This window comes from Phragmites australis, chromosome 14 (genome assembly GCF_958298935.1).
Source record: "Phragmites australis chromosome 14, lpPhrAust1.1, whole genome shotgun sequence".
Taxonomy (NCBI): domain Eukaryota; kingdom Viridiplantae; phylum Streptophyta; class Magnoliopsida; order Poales; family Poaceae; genus Phragmites; species Phragmites australis.
This window is the reverse complement of record NC_084934.1, coordinates 5,921,376-5,944,734: the sequence shown is the minus strand read 5'-3', so window position 1 is coordinate 5,944,734 and position 23,359 is coordinate 5,921,376. Positions and strand designations below refer to the sequence as shown.

The following is a 23,359-nucleotide window of genomic DNA, read 5'->3' as shown; positions in this document are numbered from 1 at the left end:
TTCTGACGCCGTTTTTGGAATTAGGACCGGAGACTCCGGTGTACACCGGATACTCCGGTAAGCTCTGACAAAAACAGTAACGGCTAGTCTGTGAGAGAGGGCTATAAATGTCCCCTCTCTCCATAGCATTTAGAGCTTGCTGTGGCTGGTTTCCTTGAGACCTCTTGAGCACTTTAAGAGCATTCAGAGCCCCTCCAATCATCTCTAGAGCCAAATTTGCACAAATTTGAGAGTGAGTGTTTGGAGAGGGTTCAAGCCACTTGAGCATTGATTTCTTCATCGAGCATTTACTGCGATCATCTCCCTTGAAGCTTTGGGTTTCTAGAAGGAAAGGAGTTGCCCGAAGAGCACCCAAAACTTGTGGTGTGCATCGGGAAGTTTGTAAGCATCTTCATATTGAGTAAGAATTTCTAGCTTGATCTTTGTGGTCGCTAGAAGAGGATAGGGTTGGAGAAGACCCGGCTCTTTGTGAGCTCCTCAACGAAGACGTAGGCACTTCTTTGTGAGGTGGCCGAACTCCGGGATATATTCTCGTGTTCTTAATTGCGAAACTTACTTTATCGTGTGCATTTGGTAATTTGTCATTTAAATTGCTATAGTATCAATCTTGCTAGTTTTAATTGTTATTCTAGCTTAGTAATATCTACTTGACCTAGTGCAACTCTTAGAATCTAGCTGTGGCCTTTAGTTCAATTTATTCTGAAAATCCCTGTCAGGCCGGAGACTCCGGACTAGACCGGATACTCCGGACCATACCGGAGTATCCGGACTTCACCGGAATATCCGGCAGTTTAATCCGCTGTTTTTAGTTTTAATTTTCAGAAAAGCCTATTCACCCCCCCCCCCCCTCTAGGCACTTTCAAGTACAAGTCTGTGGTCTGCGAGGTATGTGCGACCATGATAGGTCCGAGTCTGTGACTAAAGTGGTCGAAGGTCCCCCTCACCTTCAGCCAGGCCGACCACCCCGCATGCGTCAAACGCTCTGGACAATACCCCATCGTGGTAGAGCCCACGGTGCACAATATGCAAATGGGCCACGTACTGGTCGATGGAGGGAGTTCCATCAACCTCCTCTTCATAGACATGCTAGATGCCCTACCTGAGTAGTGCATTGAAACCATCTCCTCCCTTCTTCGGGATCACCCCAGGATCTTTGGCCAAGCCATTGGGATGGATCGAACTACCCGTCACCTTTGGTTCGTCAAACAATTTCAAGACTGAGATGGTCATGTTTGATGTGGTAGACTTTGGGACCACATACAACGCGATCTTGGGTCAACCGGCACTAGCCCAGTTCATGATCGTCTCCCACTCTATGTACCAGGTGATCAAGATCCTTGGTCCCAAGGGAGTCACTACCATAGTTGGCAACAAAAAGACGGTCCTGCACTACGACAAGAGGAGCCTCGTTAGGGTTGAGCTGGCTCTCGAGTCGCAGCCTGAGAAGTATGCCTAAATGATGACGACCCAATCAGAACGGTCTAGCTAGGGGCCAGCCTAGACCCCAAATAGGAACTTGCGTTCATCATTTTCCTTCGAGCCAACACAAATGTCTTTTCTTTGAGTGTGTTTGATATGCCTGGAGTCCCTATGGATGTGATCGAGCACAAGTTGTTAGTGCGATTTGAGGCGCGACCAGTAAAGCAGAAAGTGTGCTGGTTCGCACCAGACCGACAAGAAGCACTTCGTGAGGAGATCGACAAGCTCATGGTAGCAGGCTTCGTCTAAGAGGTATAATACCCAAAGTGGCTGGCCAACCCAGTCATGGTACGAAAGCCCAATGGTAAGTGGAGGATGTGCATTGACTTCACCAACCTCAACAAGGCGTGCCCGAAAGATTTGTTCCCCTGCACCCGGATCGACCAGCTTGTTAACTTGACTACCAGTAGCGATCTGCTGAGCTTTTTAGATGCCCGTTCAGGATACCATCAGATTAGCATGTGTAGGGCAGATGAGGAGAAAGACGCTTTTGTAACACCCTTCGGGGTCTTCTGCTATGCAAAGATGCCTTTTGGCTTGAAAAGTGTTGGTTCCACTTACCAAGGGTGTATTCGGCTCATCCTTCGACCACAGCTCGGTAGGAATATTGAGGCGTACGTCGATGATGTGGTTGTGAGAAGCAGGACCAAGGATGACCTGGTCGTAGACCTCCATGAAACATTCAACAACCTTCAGAAGTACCGCATGAGGCTGAACCCGAAGAGGTGCATGTTTAGAGTTTCATCAGGGAAGTTGCTCAGTTTTCTCGTGTCTAGTTGAGGCATAGAAGCAAACCCTGATAAGATCAGAGCCATCGATCAGATGGAATCCTTGACCAGGTTAAAGGAAGTTCAGAAACTAACTAAGCGCACGGAAGCATTGAGCAGGTTCATCTCGAGGATGGGAGAGAAGGGGTTGCCACTCTTCAAGGTTTTGAAGCAAAACAACCATTTCCTGTGGACGTTAGAAGCAGAGGTGACCTTCCAAGATCTCAAAAGGTACATCTCTTCTCCTCTGGTACTGACCACTCCTCGACCAGACAAGGAGCTCCTGCTCTATGTTGCAGCTACCCCATAGGTCATAAGCGCAGTCTTGGTCGTCGAACCAAAAGGTCTTCGGCAACCAGTATACTACGTTAGTGAAGTCCTACATGACGTGAAGGCTCGGTACCCAAAGGCACAGAAGTTGCTATACACCATGCTGATGGCCTCTCGCAAGCTTAGACACTACTTCCAGACCCACAAAATCAAGTAATCTCCTCGCTCCCGATTAGGAAAATTTTCAACATAAGGGATGCAGAAGGGAGAATGGCGAAGTGGGCAGTAGAGCTCAGGGAGTTCGATATTCAATTCGTCCCCCGAACAGGTATGAAATCCCATGCACTGGTCGATTTTGTGGCCGAGTAGTCATCCTTTGATCACAAGCATGAACACCAACCAGAGGCAGATAAGCACTAGACCATGCACTTCGACGGGTCGTTCACGCTAAAGGGAGTAGAGGTTGGAGTGGTCTTGACATCACCAACCAGTGACCCTCAGGTACGTAGTTTAATTATGTTTTCAGGTCACTAACAATGTTGCAGAATATGAGGGTCTATTGTCAGGAATCAGAGCAGCGTCCACACCTGGCATAAAACTCCTACTAGCGAAAGGGGGCTTGCTACTAGTCGTAAACTAAGTGTAAAAGGAGTTTCAGTGCTCTGTCCGACAATGGAGGTATATCTCGCTGAAGTGAGAAAGCTGGAGCGACATTTTATCCGTTTTGAGGTTAAGCATGTCCTCCGTAGGGACAACTTCCTCGCCGATGAGCTGGTCGTTGTGAATGATCCCCAGCAAGGCTACAGTCGAAACCCCATTCTTCCTAGTTTTCGACACTGAGGCAATGCTCCCCTCCAAGATCGCCCTCGAATCTCCTCGAGTGACCAATTACTCGGATGATGAGCAGGTGGGGCGGCAGGAGGATGACATAAACCTGATCGAAGACTTCCGCAATCATGCACTAATTCGAGCAGCCCGATACCAATAGAGCCTCGCGCGCTACCAAAACAACAAGATGTGGGAGCGAACACTGGTCGTAGCCGACCTCGTCGTTAGACAAATTCAGAATAAGGTAGGCTGAACAAGCTCTCCCACAAGTAGGAGGGGCCCTACAAAGTGATCGATGTTACTCGACCTATTGTGGTCAAGTTAGTCATGGAGGATGGCTATGAATTGCACAACTCCTAGAATAGAGCTCAATTGCGCAAGTTCTATGTATAAGGCTATTTGAAAATGAGCCATTTTTTCTAGTTTGCAGGATCCTCCGGACAAGTGTGGAGTATGGATTGTAAGTTTTTCCAATTCGAAGACAAAATTCTCTGTTTTATAGGATTTCCCGAAGAAGACAGTCTCCCGTCAGCTTGTAGAATTTTCAATTCAAGGGTCAAACTGCCTGGTCGGTAGCTTTCCTGCCGACCAGACGGTTGGGGCCTAAAACGATTTAGGTTTTCCTTTTTAGGTTTCCTTTTTATGCTGTCACTTTATTTTGACTGATCACTCACGTGGTGAGTGCCAAATCGATTAGGAATGAATGAAAATCGTTGCTCGCTTAGTATCAAGGGTATGGGCGACTGATGGATACTGACCACGAGGCCACAAGTTCAAACTCGGGTCGAGCATTGGTCACCATCGAAGGGCTTGTAGGGCTAAGGGTTGTCCTAGGCACCATGAACCTAGCTAGCGAGTGGCACGGAAAGTCGGGATCCCCTCTGGAAGTAATGACCAACCGAGCCTGTACACCACACAAGCACGGAAAAAATTATATGACAACAAGTCCTCGAGTACAAAAAGACTGCTCAGATAGTACTCGAGGGGCTAGTTCTAATGATTTTATTCAGTGTCCCTACGATCTGAAGATGCCCCTCAGCGGGCCTCCGTAGGGGACACAACCGGCGCTTGATGTAGTCGCAGGTGACGTCCAACCCCATCAACCTGGCCTTTTGAAGCTGGCCAACCCTTTGGCAAGGACCAGTAGCTCTCGGGTGGTAACAGGCGAATTACCCTAGTTTTCTGTGACTTGCACCAGCGCGCTCGGCACGCGAAGGTTGTCCAAGGAATTGTCGGCCACAAGGTAGAACCAATCATCCCTCCAGCCTAACCACAACAACTTGAGGCCCACCTCGATGTAGGAGTCCATGGCGCCATCACAAAGGTGGAACCCGTAGCTCCTGGTGGTCAGCCCCGTCACCGATCGGGCTGTGTAAAAGAATTGGAAGAGGTCGAGGCATGGCTTGACCCCGTCAAAGTTCTCACACAGATGAACGAAAATGCTTAGCATGAGAATGGAGTTAGGGTTGAGATGGAGGTGGCAGATGTCGTAGAAAGAGATGACAGTGATGAAGAACTCAAAGAAGGGAGGCACAAGGCCCGCCAAGAAGAACAAGACAAACAGCATGATCTCCCATTGGAGGGGGTCGGGCACGCTCTCCCCAGTGCGATACCCTGTGGAAAGGAGGCGGATGAGCAGGCTAGCCTTATGCAACGCCTTCAGCCTCGTCGTGTCACACTTGGATCTAGGGAAGGTGAAATTGCTGCCGGTGCGCACATTCCGATTATAGTGGAAGATGCTGCGAGGGTAAGTGCAGAGACGGAGACGACGGAGGAGACAAAGAGCTCTGTGCGTAAATAGGCTTGGGGGCGATGGAAGGCGGCAAAAGGATTCATGGGGAGCTATGGGTGCTCCAATTTAAAGGGCCATCACGGTATCTCAACCGTCGCGAGGTTGGATTCGCCCGAAATTCAAAGGGACGCGTGTGGGGAACTGAAATTTAGGGTCTGGCGGCAATTAATGTTTCTCTCTCCCACGCCTTTTTTTTCTCTCTCTCTCTCTCTCCCACGTTTTTATCTCTCTCCGGACGTTTAACCTCCCCTCAGGATACAATTTCCTGAGTTGATCATTAATGTGGGCTGCATGGACGACCAGTCCCCGGGTAAACTTAGGATCACCTAGGGCCCAAGTGGTGCGACCAAACCCGACCACGACCACGTGGCATGCAACAACCACTCCCTATGTAAACTTATGATCACCTGAGGCCCAGGAGATGCGACTAGGCTCATCCATGACCACGTGACATGCAGTGACCACAAACCCCCACGACGAACTACTCAGTCCACCATATCCACGAGGGAGCTTAAGGGATATTGTCGGTGTAATAGGTGAAAGGGTGCCCCACGTGGCCAGTCTCGTGCCACCAAGTGTCAGCCAACAGTAGGTATTATCAAGATCACGACCGCATCACGCGACCAGGGCGAAGCTCGTGTGACCAGCCCCTGGTCGCAAAGCAAGATCTTGCAACCAGTCCCCTGGTCGCAAAGCAAGATCCTACGACTAGCAGAGCATGTCCTCACCTAACCAGTCAAGTCTCATTTAATATTGCCTACTTGAGTTTTTTTCTTCCCCATGAAGGGCTCGGTGACGTCCTAAGAGAGAAAGTGAATTAGAACACTTAAAAAACTAACCTAAACTAATTGCTCTAAAAACTTTACAAGATAAATCTATATCAATTTCTATCAAAATATGCTCGAGGTTTATCTAGTGTATCTACTCTACCAAACAAAGAGATTTGCAAACTATAGCCAATCCTAGCAAACTACTCTAGGAAATTAAATACGCAAAGGTAAATTGCAAGTATGTAAATGCAGAAGTGTAAAGACAGTAGAAAGAGCAAACTCGGCATAAGGGATTTTTATCCTACGGTATCGATGATATGAATACCACCCCTAGTCCACGTTGGAGCTCCACTAAGCTTATGCTCCCAGTCGGCACCCGGTCACGGCTCTTGAGCCACCAAGCCACCAAGGCAAGGTCTCAAGCTGGGTTATCCACCAAGCCACCAAGGCAAGATCTCACCTCTAGTCTCTTTTCCGATCTCTTTGCCGTCATGATTACTTCGGAGCTTGAGCCACCAAGGCAAGAGTCTCCGCATCCCCGTACACGTACCTTGTCGCCACTCCACACCAAGTCGGAGGGTCAACAAGCTTGAACAACTCCAGTTCAAGTTGCTGATGAGTCACCAAGACTCCATTACATCGGCGTACCTCTTGGTACAAGCTAGGATCACTTCTTGATCCCCTCTCAAAGCCGCAGCACCTAGCTACAACTCTTTCTAGGCCTATAAGCACTTATCACTCTCTAATCTTATGCTTAATTACCTTTGATGATCACTTTAAGCACTTTTGTGGCTTGAATGTCTTATCAAGTGTCCAAGGGCTCTCTTGGACTCCAGCACACTCAGACTTCATCAAATGATCAAGTGGATGGGTATTATATCCTCAACCTCGCAGACTAGTTGTTACTCTAACGGTCACATTTTGTTGTACTCATCGGATAATCCGGCGTGTGCAACATTACAAGCGCCAGACCATCCGGTGTATACTCCCTAAAAACTAGCCGTTGGAACTCCACCTTTTTTGTGAACACCAGAACGTCCGCTGTAATGTCCTCTTTGAACGCTGGAACATCCGACATGCATACGATGCCAACCGAGTCATCTGCAACCTCTCTGCAAAAATAGTCTGACGTGTTCATTTTGTGAATGCCAGAACATCCGGCGTGTATTAGACCCCATTTGGATGCTCTCTAGAAAAAACAATTCACCGAAAGCTTCTTGTGAACACCGAAACATCCAACGTGTTCATTTTTGTGAATGCCGAAGTATTTTTATTGTGAACGCCGGAAGGTCCGGCGTGTACAATTTTCAGCCAATAAGTGAATCGTATTTCGGGCATAAATTTCCACTCCGAACTCCGATTTTGATGATCTTGGGATCTTTGGAAAGCTTGTGAAGTACTCTACATGATTGTATAGAAATCCATCCTATTTGATCATGTAAAAAATCCTAAGACAAATCCAATTTATTCCTCTTTGTCCCGGCTTCGGTGGCCTCTCTTTTGTTGCATCCATGAGACCTACTAAAGCATATACTTGACAAACATGTTAGTCTCATTGACTATGCTATCATTAATCACCAAAATCACATACATGACTTAATGATATTCCGCTACAATCTCCCTAAGGGCATGTTCGCTACACCCCAGTCACTTACTTTCGGCGAGGCATGCTCTGTTGGGGAACGGGCAGGCTACGCTAGCCGAAAACAAAAAATTTCTACCGTATTCACCCAGGAAATCATGCTAGTAGGAGATCATAGATTGTTATTACTTGACGCGTAGTGCAACAAAAGAAGAGTTGGAGTAAACCGATCCAATGTCGTGCGCGTTAAACTCCTCAAGCAGCTTCTCGATTAGATCCGCGACCAGCCCCAAGCAGGTGGTCACACTCCTCGACCAACTCCAAGCAGGTGGACGTGCTCCTTGACCAACTCCGAGCAGGTGGTCGTGTTCCTCGACCAACTTCGAGCAGGTGGTCATGCTCCTCGACCAACTCCGAGCAGGTAGTCGTGCTCATCGACCAACTCCGAACATGTCACGTTCAACTCACCCAGAAGATCAGCGCCTCAATAGCAACAACGCCTCTACGGTATCCACACGTACTGGGTAGAAATACCAAGCGCCGATGTGCTATCACCGCACGCGCGGCTAGGGTTTTGAGAGATCATGTGTAAGGTTATGGCTAGGGTTTCGGAGTGGCTCAACCTCAGTACGCCATACCCATGCCTCTCCTTATATAGAGGTTGCTAATGGACTCCCACGTTGGAAGCCCTTTAAAACTCTAACTTCTCATGGATCACAATCCAATCAAAACTGAAATCAATAGCGGTCCCTAACATGACATGTTGACTTCCGAGTATACACGAAAGATCGTATCGGCTGAACCTTGATATACACATGCACCGATCCCTTCACCTCATGATACTAGTCAAGCTCAAGGCGAGATACGTGTCACCCTTGTGATAGCTCGACCATTCACTCGATCAAGTAGTGGATTCATCATGACTAACTCTTTAATCATATTGGCATGGCCATACACTTTCTCGATCCAACTACCTCGAGGGGCCCAAAGATACCTCTCCCGTTATCAAGGAGGGGCAAATTCCATTTTGATCGCTCACACCCCACGACATGTTTCATGACAAGTCCGAAAACTACCTTTATGACTACCCAGTTAAGGAATAGCGTTTGATAGCCTCAAAGTATACCACTACACATTCTGGGAATCAATGACAATCTCATGTCTAAGGATCCTGCAGGTACACCATTTGAGATAACAACTGATGGCACATCATAAGTAAAAATCTCAGTAGTATCTCAAGGTGGGTCTATCCAACATCATGTTGTCTAACATAAATGTCTATATTATTGACTTGATATCTCTATACCTATGATCCATGAAACGTGATCATCAATCAATACATGTGCTGGTATTATGTATCATCGCAATGATATGCGACCAGGGATCAACTAAGAATAACATCATAATATAAACAAAGAGTTTCATGAACAAGTCACATACTTACCAATCAATGTAAAAGGTAGTCATTCTTGGAATAACATATTATTCAAAAATACATTAATATAGATGTGTGATATAATTATCTTTATGATTGCCTATGGGGCATATCACATTCAAACATAACGTAGGGTTATTATCCTCAGGGAGGCTCGAACCTGTCTAAAAACCCCTGTGTATTCCCCTTGTGATTTGTCTATTCAAAGCATCCTCCTATTCTTCAACAAGTTCGTTAGATAGACGATTTACCAATCGTCGATAGCTGGCGCCGTCCGTGGGGATCATGACAAAAGGCGTTGTAGAGTCTACACATGACATACCATCAACATCGCCCAAAGCTTTGTCGAAAACTTGTTTTTCAGATGAGGGGTTCTACAACAACTTTACCTCTCTTTCTGACAAACCGGTGATCGATCGGGTAGATTTCGGCGACGAACTTTCTGACGACGATTCAAGTGATGAGGTAAGTCGATTTATGGATCAATACGCCAAAGATTACAGCATCGAGTTCGAACCACTTGGCTACCAAGACAATTGTGAATGTCCGATTCGCAGCAAGTCAGGATTAATCCCCGCAACTTCTGACAATATGGATTGCTAAGATACCAACCCAGAGCAATCTAATGAAGCATCCATGATGGATCTAAATGCCTCCTATAGCGGAGATTACCCATGAGAAGTTTTCACTATCAGAAACAAGTGACTATCTAGGTCATCATAATGACGACCCTGCAAACGCTCGGGGTCCTCTAGTCCCGACGGCAGGCGATGGTCAACCTCATGCAAACACATGACCTCCAGCCCTTGTCGGGGCTCCGATTATACAATTTCCTGATTATCAACAAGGGGCTGATAGTTTTAAATCCGCAACTGCTAAGAGGATCCTTTTTCTACAAGAGGCCCTCATGTGCCATCTGACTACAGATCTAGCTACACCAGCCGATAAGGATTGGGCGAACTCGACGGTCGACTTGACAAAGGAGATCATGCTCCAAGCCATGAACTCTCATCTGGCCTTAGTTAGAAACAATACTAACCGGGGATTCTCTAACATAAATATCCACATTATTAACTTGGTATCTCTATACCTATGATCCACGAAATGTGATCATCAATCAATACATGTGCTGGTCTTATAAACGACCAGGGATAGACTAAGAATAACATCATGAAATAAACAAAGAGTTTCATGAACAAGTCACATACTTACTAATCAATGTAAATGATAGTCATTATTGGAATAACACATTATTTGGTAGTACATGAACATAAACATGTGATACAATCATCTCTATGATTACCTCTAGAGCATATCACATTCATGCTCGTTGGGCAGTGTAGAGTTGCAGTGACCTATCCTGTAGTATTTAATACCACGGGATGGTCTAACAAGTAAGTGTGATGGCGTTCGGTTATGGTACAGGGTGCGCAGGATGACCAGAGCATAGCAAATATGCCTATCCGACATCATGATGGGCTAGGGGTAGTTGGCTTTGTCAGGGGTAGGTCTGTCACAGAGTTTGGTATGATATGTTTGTTTGTGCATTTTTGCCCCTGATATATAAAGGGGTGAAGACTTTGCTTGTAAAGGAGAGGACATTCTGTAACAAATTCACCTGATTCATAAAATAATACACATAACGTAGAGCTATTATCCCACGAGAGGCTTGAACCTGAATAAATTCTAGTATTTTTAGTCTAGTTTGATATACATATACAGAAAACGTAGATCAACACGCCTGTTATTCGATATACCTGAGATTATTTTCAGAGATTATCCTTGACAGAATGCTAAAAGATGGCACGTTTGATTTAAAATATAGCTTAGTAGTTAGGAGTTCCAAGATTGTATTTTTGGCAAGTTTTAGTTTTATGAGAAAATTGTATTATCAGTATGATCATTAAAAAAAACTGTTTTTTCAATTAGCTCTTCTCGTACCTATGACTAAATTACGGAATTCGCGCAAGATTCTTAATTTCTCAAGTACGGTCCTGCTATGAATAACCCAAACTCATTTGCATTTGTCGCAGCAAATATTTCCAGTCCACAGAAACGATCATCGTAGCCCGTAGAATTCCAAAAGATAACAAAAAAAAAAAAAACAGCCACATTATGGAGCAACGCCACGAATTGGGCATTCAGTCACAGCTTCGTCAGTTGCTACTGACCATGCGAAAGGCAAAGGAGCAGCCAATAGAAGGAAAGCACGTCAGCAACCCTGATCGCATCGAGCGTGCAACAGAGCTTCTTCACACGGTAGCTCCGGTTCACCCGACAGTATCCATTATATGAATTAATTGTTTTGCTTGTTTTCGATGGATTGAATTTAGTTTGCCATTTCTTTCTTTTTTTTTCTTTTCGCTGGATTTGCTTGTTTATCTTTGTCTTAGCTATCTTGTTTTCCATCTTCAGCAAGAGAGATAAATGAGAGAGAAGAGAGATGAGAGAAATCATCATAGAGGTGAACATTGCCATGGACATGAACGGGAACGAATCATCTCGTTTACATGAACAAGAAAGTAGCAATCACGAGTTGCTCTGTATACATACAAAAATCACATTCTGTACACATGAAACCCAAAAATTGATCTCATCAACACCACATGAACGAAATCAGAAGGACATCAAAAGGGGGGCCATGAGGGCCTCCGCAGTGGAGGTACTCGAACTCGTCGACGACCAGAGTACATCGCTCGTCGTTCTCCCCACGCGGATCCAGCAAGGTGAGGAGGATCTGGCCACTGCGGCATGGTGCGGAGGGCAGCACAGCTCGGAACAACGGCCCGGAGCAGCGGCGCGAGGCCCTGACAGCCTGGAGCAACGGCCCGGCGCGACGGCGCGAGGCAAGGGCAGCGTGAGAGAGAGGAGCGGGGCGAGAAAGAGAGGTTGTCGGGGAGATCGAGATGAGAGAAAGGAGAGAGAGCGTATCCGGAGGGCTGTTGTCCATTGATTCTTTTTTGCATGGGGTTTTGAATATAATAGCCATTGAGATGTTCGTCCACCTCCATCCAACGGCTCCAAACGGAAGGGAGCAAGGGAGCAGCACTTTTTTTAATTTTAACCCTTTTATTTTAATATTTTAATGTTAGCCTTTATTAGACTATTTTTAGGAACTAGTCTTTTAGTCGCGCTAGTCATCATAACGTAACAAACGACTATTATCATTCCACCTATTAAAAAAGTCAAGAAACACAACACATTATGTTTTCTCTAGTGTGACAACATTATCTTATTGTGTTACCCACGATAGCGTGATAAAAAAATTAATTCTTACAAATATAGTCTGGTAGAGGTTAGTGTTAAAATATTAAAATGAAAAGTATCAAAATAAAAAAAAACCATGACTTGGCTCATCCAAGGGGAGCCTCTAGTTTGGCTTGGAGAAGGAGGTGTTGCGTTGGAACAGTAAACAAGAGATGGATGGAACTTGAAGCGGACCGAAACGGAAGCAGGGGAAGAGGCGAAAGGGAGAGGTGGGCATGCAGGCAGAGAGACCAATCCCCAAAAGCAATCCTCTGCTCTCTCATCCACAGAACTCGATGCCTGGAGCCACACGAGCATCTACCCCCTCCTAACTGATACCCCGTGCACCCAACCTATGGACCACGAGCCCTGTCTTTTTAGCTTGTCTTTTTATATCGAGGCAACGTAGCTCAACCGTATAGACAATGGATACAATCATTCCAACAGTTGCTAAACCATATATAGCGCCATGGCTTGAGTGAAAAAAAGTGATACAACATTTTGCTTTTGCAACATATCAGTTTCCTCTTAATTACTTATCTGACGAAATCTATTCCGTACAAATTCAGCAACAAAGTTTTCCTATAGGCTCTAGACTGTGTGGGTGGCAAACTGGAATATGCTCTACACTAAAGATGACCAACTGGATCGTACCTACCTGAGGCATGGCACGATCCGAGGGTAGCTGGGTCGTGTTTGGGTCGACGTCTCGGCACGGCGTGTCAGCACGACACGATCCGATTTAGATAGGCTGGCAAGGGCATGGTCTGTCCTTCGTCGCCGTGCTGCCCCACCCTACCGCCCAACCGCCTTGCCTCATCGTCGTGCCTTCGCCGCCTAGCCGCCCAGCCTCGCCGCTCGATCGCCCCGCCCCGCCATCGGGCCGTCTCGCCCTGCCACCGGACCGCCTCGTCTTGCCCCATCCTGCCATCGTGCCGCATCGACCTCGACCTCCCCGCCCTACCCCTGTGCCGCGCCGCCCTGCTGCCATACCACCCTGCCTCACCGCTCGGCCGCCCTACTGTGCTCGCCGGACCGATCATGCCGCAATAGTGCCCGGGCGGGCAGTTACAATTGGACAAGAGACACTTACACATGAGGCTCACTTGAGCTTGCCCACTACCTCTCCTCTCTTTCAGCAGCAGCACTCCCCTCACCCCTCCCCCCACACCTCCCTCACTCTCTCTCACTCTCACTCAAACCAGCCAAGAAAGGGGCAGCAGCTCCCTTGCCCCCTCTCTCAAAGCTCCTCACCTTTCTTCCCCAAAATCCTACACAAGGAGCAAGAAGCAAGGTATACATGTCACACCATCGCATTCTCAACATACCTAGCTCTCCATCCATTTAAGATTTTCTTACATGCATGAACATTTGGAGGATTTACAAATAAATTTTCATCACCCCTCTCTTCTCTGAAAATTTCAGCATTTTGGTCTCTCTTCTCCGTGCCATTTCCTCCAATTCTTCCCCAACCAACGGTCACCAACCTTGATAAGAACATTGGGTAAGTTCTCTAGGTTTCCCATGTTGGGAATGAACGAATTAGTTTGGCTTTGGACGGTAGCGGCATTCTTGTTTTTTGTGAAACAATGTTTTGTTCTTGATGAAATAGAGCTAATATGAGATTTAAATGAGCAATAGCTAGTGATTTGTATTGGTAGAGTGTGTATATTAGTTTTAGAATCTATGTATTAGTGCCAATACATATTTATGTGGGTTAGACTTTAATATACAAGTCGAATCGGTCGAAGAATCATCGAAAAACTCATGTTCTGCTATAACTTGAAGGTTTTAGGTTAATCCAAGTAATTTTTAATAGAGGATCCCCACCAGGAGATTTCGAGTTTAATCCGGACCCTCTGGATTCTACTTTATAGTTAATTCATACGAACTCCAAAAATCATGAAACTAGTTGTGTTAGATTTGTACGAGTATAAACTACATGGTAAAAATGTTATAACTCCATAAATACTTTTTTATAATTAATTAATTAATTATTTAAATGTGTTTTGGCTTAATTAAATCACAGTTAATTAATACATGTCCTAAAATTATGAAACCACTTGAAAAATTCATGTTATTATCAGTGCTACCTAGAAAAAAATATATTTTTCCATGAAAGTGTTGTTTAAATTGTAAAGCACTTTTAATATTGATAGCTAGCTTAATTACAATTCTTTTCGAACATACCTTAAATAAATCTTTTATATAAGGATTTTTTGCACTTTAATTCATATGATTGTTGTTGCATCATATTCTTTACTCAGTACATCATCTCCTGTAATATTTTCATGGCATTTCGTGTAAGTATTATAGCATTTCGTCATGTTAATTGTGATGTACCATTCTTTCTTTTAGTGATCAATGAATCAGAGAGCGACGGGGGTGTTCTTGAGGTGGAACCTGATTATGATATTGTGTATGAAGCACTTGAGCAAGGTAAACAACTAAACATGTTGCACCTATTAATATGGATCATATGTTATCTTTAATTTGATAAAGTATGCTATATGTATGTCACGCATGATAGTTAGGCAAGGTCGGGTTTTTGGAAATAGATCCTAATTGTTGAATTATCTTTCCTTCGTATTGTTATCTCTTGATCTATTGTAACCCTGGGTATAGCACTCAATGGTCTAATTTAAAATGAATACATCATGCTTAGCAAGGCTTAGGTCATTGGTAGAAGTTGAGCGGTGGTTCGACCATCATTCACGAGCTTAGGCTTACTCTTATTTCACAAATAAAATGATGATGATGGGATATGTAAGCCAGTGAGGATGAGACGAGATAGGGATGACTTGAGAAGGGAGTCTCGGATGCTATAGACTCGCTTGAATTGATTAAGCACCGTCTGTTGCTGTAGTTACCTTTAGCACTTTCTATACTTACCACATGTAGATATAATGGTAAGATAAATTAAATACCTTTTGTAGCTGTGACATTTTGGCTTGTTGGCCTATGGTGTTGTAGACACAATAGACTTGTAGAGGTATGTCGTAAAGGTGTTGTGGGTATAATAGATTTGTAGAGGTATCTAGTTTGCTCGGAGAGTAGTTCTAGCTACCACCACACCTTTAGACGTAACTAGGGTGCTTTGGGAGTAGCCCTACTGGATCTCCGCACCTATAGTTGCATGTTAAACGGTTGGGGCTCAATTAGAAAAGGTTAACACTGGTACCCTTATGTGCACTTTAGTGGGTGACACAAACCGAATGATCCTCGTGTCATGTGGGTAACGATGTACCCTTGCAGGGTGTAAAAATAATTCGAATTACCGCGCTCTCGGTTATGAGCACGCTTATGTGAATTATTTAACTATTTATCACTCTTATTATGTGCCAATTCGGTCTCTTGCTGACATGCGGAGCCACCTGAGTCACTGACAGTAGGCCATGGTGTGCTTGTGATGATGTGCTTACTATAAAAGTATGTGTTTTGATCCTAGAAGTAAACACATGTCGGGATTATGTGCTTGTGATGATGTGCTTACTATAAAAGTATGTGTTTTGATCCTAGAAGTAAACACATGTCGGGATTACTGGAATGGTATTCCGGTTAATCATCGTGGGCATGATTATAGAAAATGATCGTCCTAATGATTAGCTCAAATAATATTTAGATGATTCCCTACATACCTAGCCGGGCCTGTGCCGAGCCAGCCCGACAGACCCATTTGGCCATCTTTGCTCTAGACCGCTGATCAGGTAGGGGACGTTTGGTTGCTCGTATGCTTGAGTTTGGCCCGTATCTGTGAGCCAGGCTCATCTTAGTCAGACTGAGTTCATGTAGTAGCAATTTGTTTAGTTGTATGTATCTATTTAGCCTAATTGAGAAGAGATGGAGTTTGGTTGCTCGCACGAAGATATATTGCATGAGAGAAAATATATAAAAATAAATGTTATCATAATATTTATTTTACGTTATTGTACTATTAGAGTCATTAGTTTATCTTATTAAGCATTAATATTGTTCAAAATACATTAATATCACTTAATATGCATTAATCACACACTAATAACATCATTAACTGGACACTATGATGCATCGGCTCTGAAAAACACATTTGCATCCTGTATCTACGTAGCCAGGTTGAGTGCATGTATTTGCATCTCGAGATTCAAACTCAGAGTGGCATGCAGGCAACTAAACACATGCTACCTGCATCTTATAGGCAAGACTGAGCCATATATAGGTAACCAAACGCACCCTTAGCAAATTAGGACTGGCCCTGTCACATGTGTCCCTTGCAGGTGGGCTCCCGAGTGATATTTCTGTCTTTTTTTTGTTGAATGTAGATACACCATATGCGCTTGATGTCTTCTGGCACTATGTATGTCCCAGACGGCCATAGCTCTGACAATCTGGACTCCCTCACATTCAACGCATGACTGGTGGACATCCTTAGCTCGCAGCCCCAACCCACCGCGAAAAGGGCTAAAATCGCCCATCATCCTGATTTGCTGGGAGATTTAGAAAGAAAGGAACATATGGGTCTTTTTTTTTATCATAAAGTGTAACGTCCAAGTTTCACCATGAAGTAAATCAAAGATGAAGCTGTCATATAGGCTTTTGCAGGTGCGTGTCATCTCGGGCATCTTATCTCGCGAGAATATGCTTTTGGCTAATCTCAGGAACCCGTGTTTGTTTTTGGCGTGCTCCAATTTTGTTCTCTTTTGTACTTTGGCCCGTTGGGCATCTCTTTCTTATTAATATAACCGATAGCTCTTATGCCGGTTCCTTTAAGAAAAACTAAAGATTTTTGCAGGGATCAACTAAAAAACCATTTAGGGGTCATGCGATATGAACGAGCATATATAAACCATAATAAAAGCATAGTGAATTCTAGCCAAGAATTTGGCCTCCATCGTAATAACTTTTTTCCACAAAAATATGGCATTTAAGCTCAGATATTGCTCAAGCCTTTAATTGAGCACAAATTGGCCTTCTCTCCGGCCGTTTCAACTCGAGCTCCACTGGTAGATTTTGGCACTCAAAGCCCATAACAACTGCTGCCTAAGATGACATAACTAATGGACATCGCCTCTACCATCAGTCGATTCAACCTCATCGCCGCTAGATCTTTGACGTGTGTGGCATCCAGCAACTGGTCGACATATTTTGGATCTACCAACGTGGGCGGAGATGGATGCTGGATCTCCATTCTAGCTAAATTGACATGCGTTTGATCTCCTAGAGCGCAAATGGATGGAAAAGGAGAAAGTGCGGTAAATGTTTAATTTCTACTTCTGCTCTTTCAAATTAGGGTTAGATTGTGTTATGTTAGGTTTTACTATTTTACCAATATATTTCACTATTGTTTTCATTGTGCAAATAGCCATGAGATCATAAATCTAACCTACATTCTAATGTTGAGATGCAATTCTAAAACCCATCGCATATGAATTGCTCATTTATTGACTACACGGATGGACGTAAGCCCAATAAAATCATAAATCTAACCTACATTATAATATTGAGATGCAATTTTAGGACCAATTGTATATGAATTGCTCACTTACTGACTACACGGACGGACGTAGACCCAATAACATCATAAATCTAACCTACATTATAATATTAAAATGCAACTCTAGAATCTATCACATATAAATTGCTCACTAACTACACAGATGAACATAGACCCGATGAGTAAAGATCTCTCCCTTCCTCCTTATCTTTTTTCTCTCTTTTCTCCTCATCCTCCGCCTCTAATCTTGGATGCAGTTTCATTTGGTAGGAGGGGCTGCACCCAGTAGATCGGGCCCTGCGGACGCCTATATGGCTTTGGAAATTAGGAATCATTGGTTTATGGCAACTAGCGAGGAACAGAAGGGTGGTCCATAGGCTGCGTCTACCCGGAATGGCGCAGAGGCTAACGGCCCAGAAGAGTCCCGCACGTCCCCTCCTTTGGAACTCTCTTCGCTCCTGCGGTCGCGGTATCCCTCGGAATCTTCCTTCCTCCGATGCCTCTTCTTCCCCGCGCGCCTCCTGTTCGACGAAATATCCCACCCCGCTACATATACCCGCGCGCCAGCTCCCTTCCCGCCATCACACCAACCAGCACGATGCTCAGGGCGCTCAACCCGTCCCCGCTCCGCGCGCGCCCGGCCTGCCGCTCCTCTACGCGGCGCCGGCAGCGCGCGGCCTGGGGACCCCGCGCCGCGATCCCGCAGCAGCCGCCCGTGCGCCGGCCCTCCGGGCACCGGCTGTGCGAGCCGTGGCGGGGCGCGGGCGCCACCGCGGCGCCGGCGCCAGCGCCGGCCCAGGCTCCCGCGGTGGCGGTGGATGGAGGAGCTGCCGCTCCGGGGGCGAGGGGCGATTTGGAGGCGTTCCTGGAGGTGGTGCCGGCGAGGATGCGGAGCGGGCTGGCGCGGCACCCGGAGGTTCGGGAGCTCGTGGAGGTCGTCATGGACCTCGGCCGCCGCCCGATCGCGCGGTTCCCGTCCGGGGACTGGGTCATCGCCGACCAACCCGTCACCGCCGATGACCTCCACCAGGCCGTCGCAAAGGTCGCACGTGCTAATTGAATTCTTGCGTGCTGGATGCGTCTTTACGAAATGAACTAAATTCTCTCCATTTGGAAGTGGCTCTAGAAATTCTCTCCATTTGGAAGTGGCTCTAGATCACAAGTAATTGGCGGCATCTTGGAATGGACTAGTTGCTCCGTAGTGGATGAACGCTAGATTTTGATGCATGCTATCTCATATAACTAGTTGACTACCCCTATCTGCATGAAGTAGCTTTAGGCCAGCTATTGTGAATTCCTTTGGTTTTGGGGAGGTGTTCCTTTGCTCAGTTGGATGATTGATGTTCGTTTGCAGGTAGGTGACTTCTCTGAGGACAACCGATCCGGGATCAACCACTCATTGCACCGGATCAGCGCCATCCGGAACCGGAAGGCACAGATAATAGGGCTGACTTGCCGTGTCGGTCGAGCTATATCTGGCAGTGCAGAGATGATCCGTGATCTGGTGGTGGGAGGTGGTTCGATATTGGTGATTGGGCCTCCCGGAGTTGGGAAAACCACTCTGATCAGGTACATCACCTAATATGTATTTTACTTCTCTAGATCAGCAGATGTTGCCATATAATGATAGTCATATTCACTACTTTGGTACACTAATAAAAAAGATCAAAGACAATTTGATGAGTGTTGCAATATGATGCTAATGATGCTTTCAATAATACAGGGAAATAGCTAGAATTTTGGCGGACGAGGGTAAGAAACGTGTGATCATAGTGGACACATCTAATGAAATAGGAGGTGATGGGGACGTGCCTCACTCTGGTATTGGTCGTGCTAGGAGAATGCAAGTTCCCAAAGTTACCATGCAGCATAACGTAGGTCCTCAGAGTTCTTTGCTATGATTCATATATTTGTTGAGGAATTCTCTAGAACATTTATTTTTAAAACTTCACTAGCCCAAGTGTAGTGACACAAAGGAAACTTTGTTTTCCATAGGTAATGATTGAAGCTGTTGAAAATCACATGCCAGAAGTAATCGTCATTGATGAGATTGGTACAGAACTTGAAGCAATGGCAGCTAGCACCATTGCTCAGAGAGGCGTTCAACTAGTTGGAACTGCTCATGGGGTGACAATCGAGAGCATAATTAAAAACCCTTGCTTGCAAATGCTCATTGGTGGGATTGAGGTGCGTTTTTCCTCTACCAGCTGTTTACCCAATGGATTTGTATGTTGTTGGACCTTAGCATCTTGCTGATGGTACATTAAAGTGCAATGGTCGATCAGTTAGTGTTGACACTTGGCATGGTAGATTTTAATATAGTTTTTAGATTTTAAACGATGGTGATCCTATACCAACTTTATCTAATTTGTCAAAAGTAGATTTCAAGTGTGGAGCCTTTAGTATTTTACCTTATTTCAATTCTAATTACTTGAATATTTTGTTAGTGAAAATAATAATCTTAAGTTTATTATGTAGAGTGTGACTCTTGGCGACGAGGAAGCAAAAAAGCGGAAAGTCCAGAAAACTATTCTCGAGAGAAAAGGACCCCCAACATTTTCATGTGCTGTGGAGATGATATCGAAGACTGAATGTCAAGTTCATCACAAGTTAGAAACTACAGTGGATGCTATTCTTGCAGGTAACTACTTAATTATTTATTAATCAAACCTCCTGAGTCAGCACCTGAATTAGAAGGACGCACTGACATCTTCTGGTTTCTGAAGATCAGAAGTTATATTTCCTTTCTTCCCCCATTGTGTGTCCTTCAGTTTGCTTTACTTTCACCCTTTCTGGTACAGGGAAGCCTCCTAAGTTTGAAGCTCGCAAGATGCATAATAAGTCTACCCAGTCAGAAATACCATTGGTGATACCTGACAGAGAATATGAAATAGAATCATTGCCATTATATCAGGAACATATGGTCACCAAGACAATGTCATCAGAAGGCAACTTTAGCGATGATTTTGGTTCCACCAGGCAGACAAAAATCAAGAGGATGCCATCGAATGATAATTTCGATGATGATTTTGTTTATACAAGGAAAACAAAAGGCAAGAAATCCGTGCCTGTAAGGTCTCTAGTCCGTGTGTACACATACCAGGTAAGTGTGGAGATATAAAACATGATTGTTGGTTTTACTTTTGTTGTAGCCCTAAATTCTGTAACCTAAAACTTGAGCTGATGTTACCTGCATGACCTTTGATACTTGTTACATTCATGAATCTTATAATTTGTTTTCTGCTTCTTCGACCTTGTTTATGATATACATCATAGCAGACAACACTGATTTTTCAATACTGATATTTAAGCTATGCAGTATTTTAGTATTGTATTTAACAGAATGAACGGAGAAACAAAATGCTCATGGCATTTCTATTTCCTGCTTCCAGATTTCAGAAGCTGATATATTGCAAGTAGCTTCGGTGATGGGATTTGATGATGAACTAGATGTAACAGATGACATTGGAGTAGCTGATGTGATTCTTGCATCAAGTTCTGAAATGAAGCAGAATCCTTGGATTCACAACGTTGCCAAATACCACAAGCTTCCCATATTTGTCGTTAAGGTCATTGCATGGTCCACTCATTTGTGATATCTACTACTGATTGTGCTTTGTATTAACGGACTTCTGTTTTATATTGTAAATACCAGACTAATACGATGGCTCAGATAGTAAAGGCTGTCAGAATGATTGTTGGAAGGGACAATGCACCATCACGTAAGCAACCTAAGGTCATGGAGGGAGAGATAGAGATTGAAGATGATGCTCCAAAACGGAAGCCATCGTTGGAGGAAATCGATGCTTTGGAGGTAATCTCTTCACCACATACTTGCCTCTGAATATAACTCAAATAATTCCAGGTGTTACGTGTAAAATGGATTGTCTTGTGGAAGTACTACGATCTCCCTTCCTGATTGAACATTATTTTTTCATTTCATTTTCCCTTCATCCGCTATAAGATGTTGACCACATGGCTAATTTAGTTCGTCCTACTGTCATATTCCATGGTCAGAATGAGAACGGTTGTTTTACATGCCATCACCATACTATTACTTCTGCTACTCTGCTAATACATTTATCTCTGCTTCTTGCTCCACTTCATGGAAGATGCAACTTCTAAACTGCGTCGTTGCTTAAGAATTACGTTGTACTCTCTACACATGCAGGAGGCCCGGCTGGCAATCGAGTACATTGTAATTCCAGGCGGGGAGCCAGTTGAGCTCCTCCCAAGATGTTCAGAAATAGTTGCTCGGCAGCTGGAGCTTGTTGAGAGCTATCAGCTCCTCGCTGAAACCTTCGGAACTGACTCCAATTCGAGGTTACAGATTCTTCCTGTGAAAATAACCAAGAAGAGTTCGAGTAAAGATAATCGAGGATCGAAGCCCACCAAGCAAACCGGATCAGATTTGATCGTCAGTGAGAACGGTGGTGGCTCCAGTTTTTCTCGTCTGCCCTATCTGCCAAAGTGACCCCCCTCCCCTAGATTGACTCTCTGATCACCATTGTCAAAATATACATCATTCCTTTCCTTTGTTGTTGTACAGCCCTGTGCAGAGTGGTGTAAATAGTGTTGAATGTTCAAGAATCGAAAGAGCAAAGCTGACTGTAATTGCCTTCCATTCTTTCGCTGGAACAAAATCTCTCCCATTTCCGGTGTCTTAGCCGATTCAGCTCACATGTTCATGTTGTGCTTTTCACTTCTGTTTGGCAGCATTGTATAAGTCATATGTCCGGTACTCTGGCATCTTCAGGCAAGCAACACATAGAAGCAAGGCTCTCTTTTTGGCATCTTAACTCAAAAGATTAAAACAAAAGTGGGTTCTAAAGATAGATAACTTTTAACAACTGTCCGGTGTCATCCGGTTTTAAGAACAAATCGAATGTAAACTAAATGTATGACAGGATTAAATTAGTAGTAACGTCAGAAGTGAGTAGCAGATACAATATTCATTAATACAACATACTTTATTACATCAATAACCCAAGGGTCTAAAAGAAGATTACAAAGCAGCGTAAATTAAACTTAGCACGACGCCTAACTTCACAGGAAGTCGACCGAAAAGCCGCCTGCTTAGAATTTAGCTCCATCTTCTGGGAAGTCCTCGTAGTCTTCAGCTTCTGAGCAGCAACAAGATTATGGAGGAGAGAGCAAGTGTGAGTATATAAAATATTCAGCAAATGTGAAAAAATTATGACATGTGGGTCAAAAGTCAAGATAGGCTTAACTCAAAGGTTCATTGGCATAAATGTTATTTTGTTTGTAAAACAGTTATAAAAGCAAACTACTTCTATGTGAATGATTTCTCTAAGACAAGAGCCAAGGTTCTCACCACCTTACTCCACAACCAAGGTTCCAACCACCTCTAAACAATGCTAACTGGAATCACGGTTCCCACCACTATCATCCACCAATTCCAACCCAAGACCAACCCGAAAAATCACCGACTAATCATGTGAGGAGTCCATGCCGCTCATGACCGTGAGCACGGCTGATATATCAGTTTCCACTTTGCAGAGGTCGTACACTTTACCCACAAGACATGTCCTCCTTTTTACCCGTGTTGATCAAACACTTACACACTTCCGAGGTGTGCGGCCAGGATTCCACTGCAAAGCCTTTCCAACGTCTCTCTCAGCACGTGTTGACCCCCTGAGGTTTCACCGCCGTACATAAGTGGAGTACACCCTCTACCCTAGAAGCCCCCTCTTGCGTCT

At 44.7% G+C, this 23,359-nt stretch overlaps 2 protein-coding genes across 2 annotated transcripts; both read left to right on the top strand.

Moving 5' to 3' along the window:
• Positions 1 to 1,090: 1,090 nt before the first annotated feature.
• Positions 1,091 to 1,456, top strand: LOC133890188 (uncharacterized). Its single transcript, XM_062330649.1, has one exon. The coding sequence runs from the start codon at positions 1,091 to 1,093 to the stop codon at positions 1,454 to 1,456; it is 366 nt and encodes a 121-aa protein (XP_062186633.1).
• A 16,634-nt stretch (positions 1,457 to 18,090) lies between these two features.
• LOC133890619 (protein SEEDLING PLASTID DEVELOPMENT 1) lies at positions 18,091 to 22,314 on the top strand. The gene is made up of 9 exons (XM_062331076.1): positions 18,091 to 18,681; positions 18,994 to 19,208; positions 19,363 to 19,513; positions 19,635 to 19,826; positions 20,118 to 20,280; positions 20,441 to 20,742; positions 21,032 to 21,208; positions 21,295 to 21,453; positions 21,811 to 22,314. The coding sequence occupies exons 1-9, from the start codon at positions 18,136 to 18,138 to the stop codon at positions 22,111 to 22,113; spliced, it is 2,208 nt and encodes a 735-aa protein (XP_062187060.1). The 5' UTR covers positions 18,091 to 18,135; the 3' UTR covers positions 22,114 to 22,314.
• Positions 22,315 to 23,359: the final 1,045 nt, after the last annotated feature.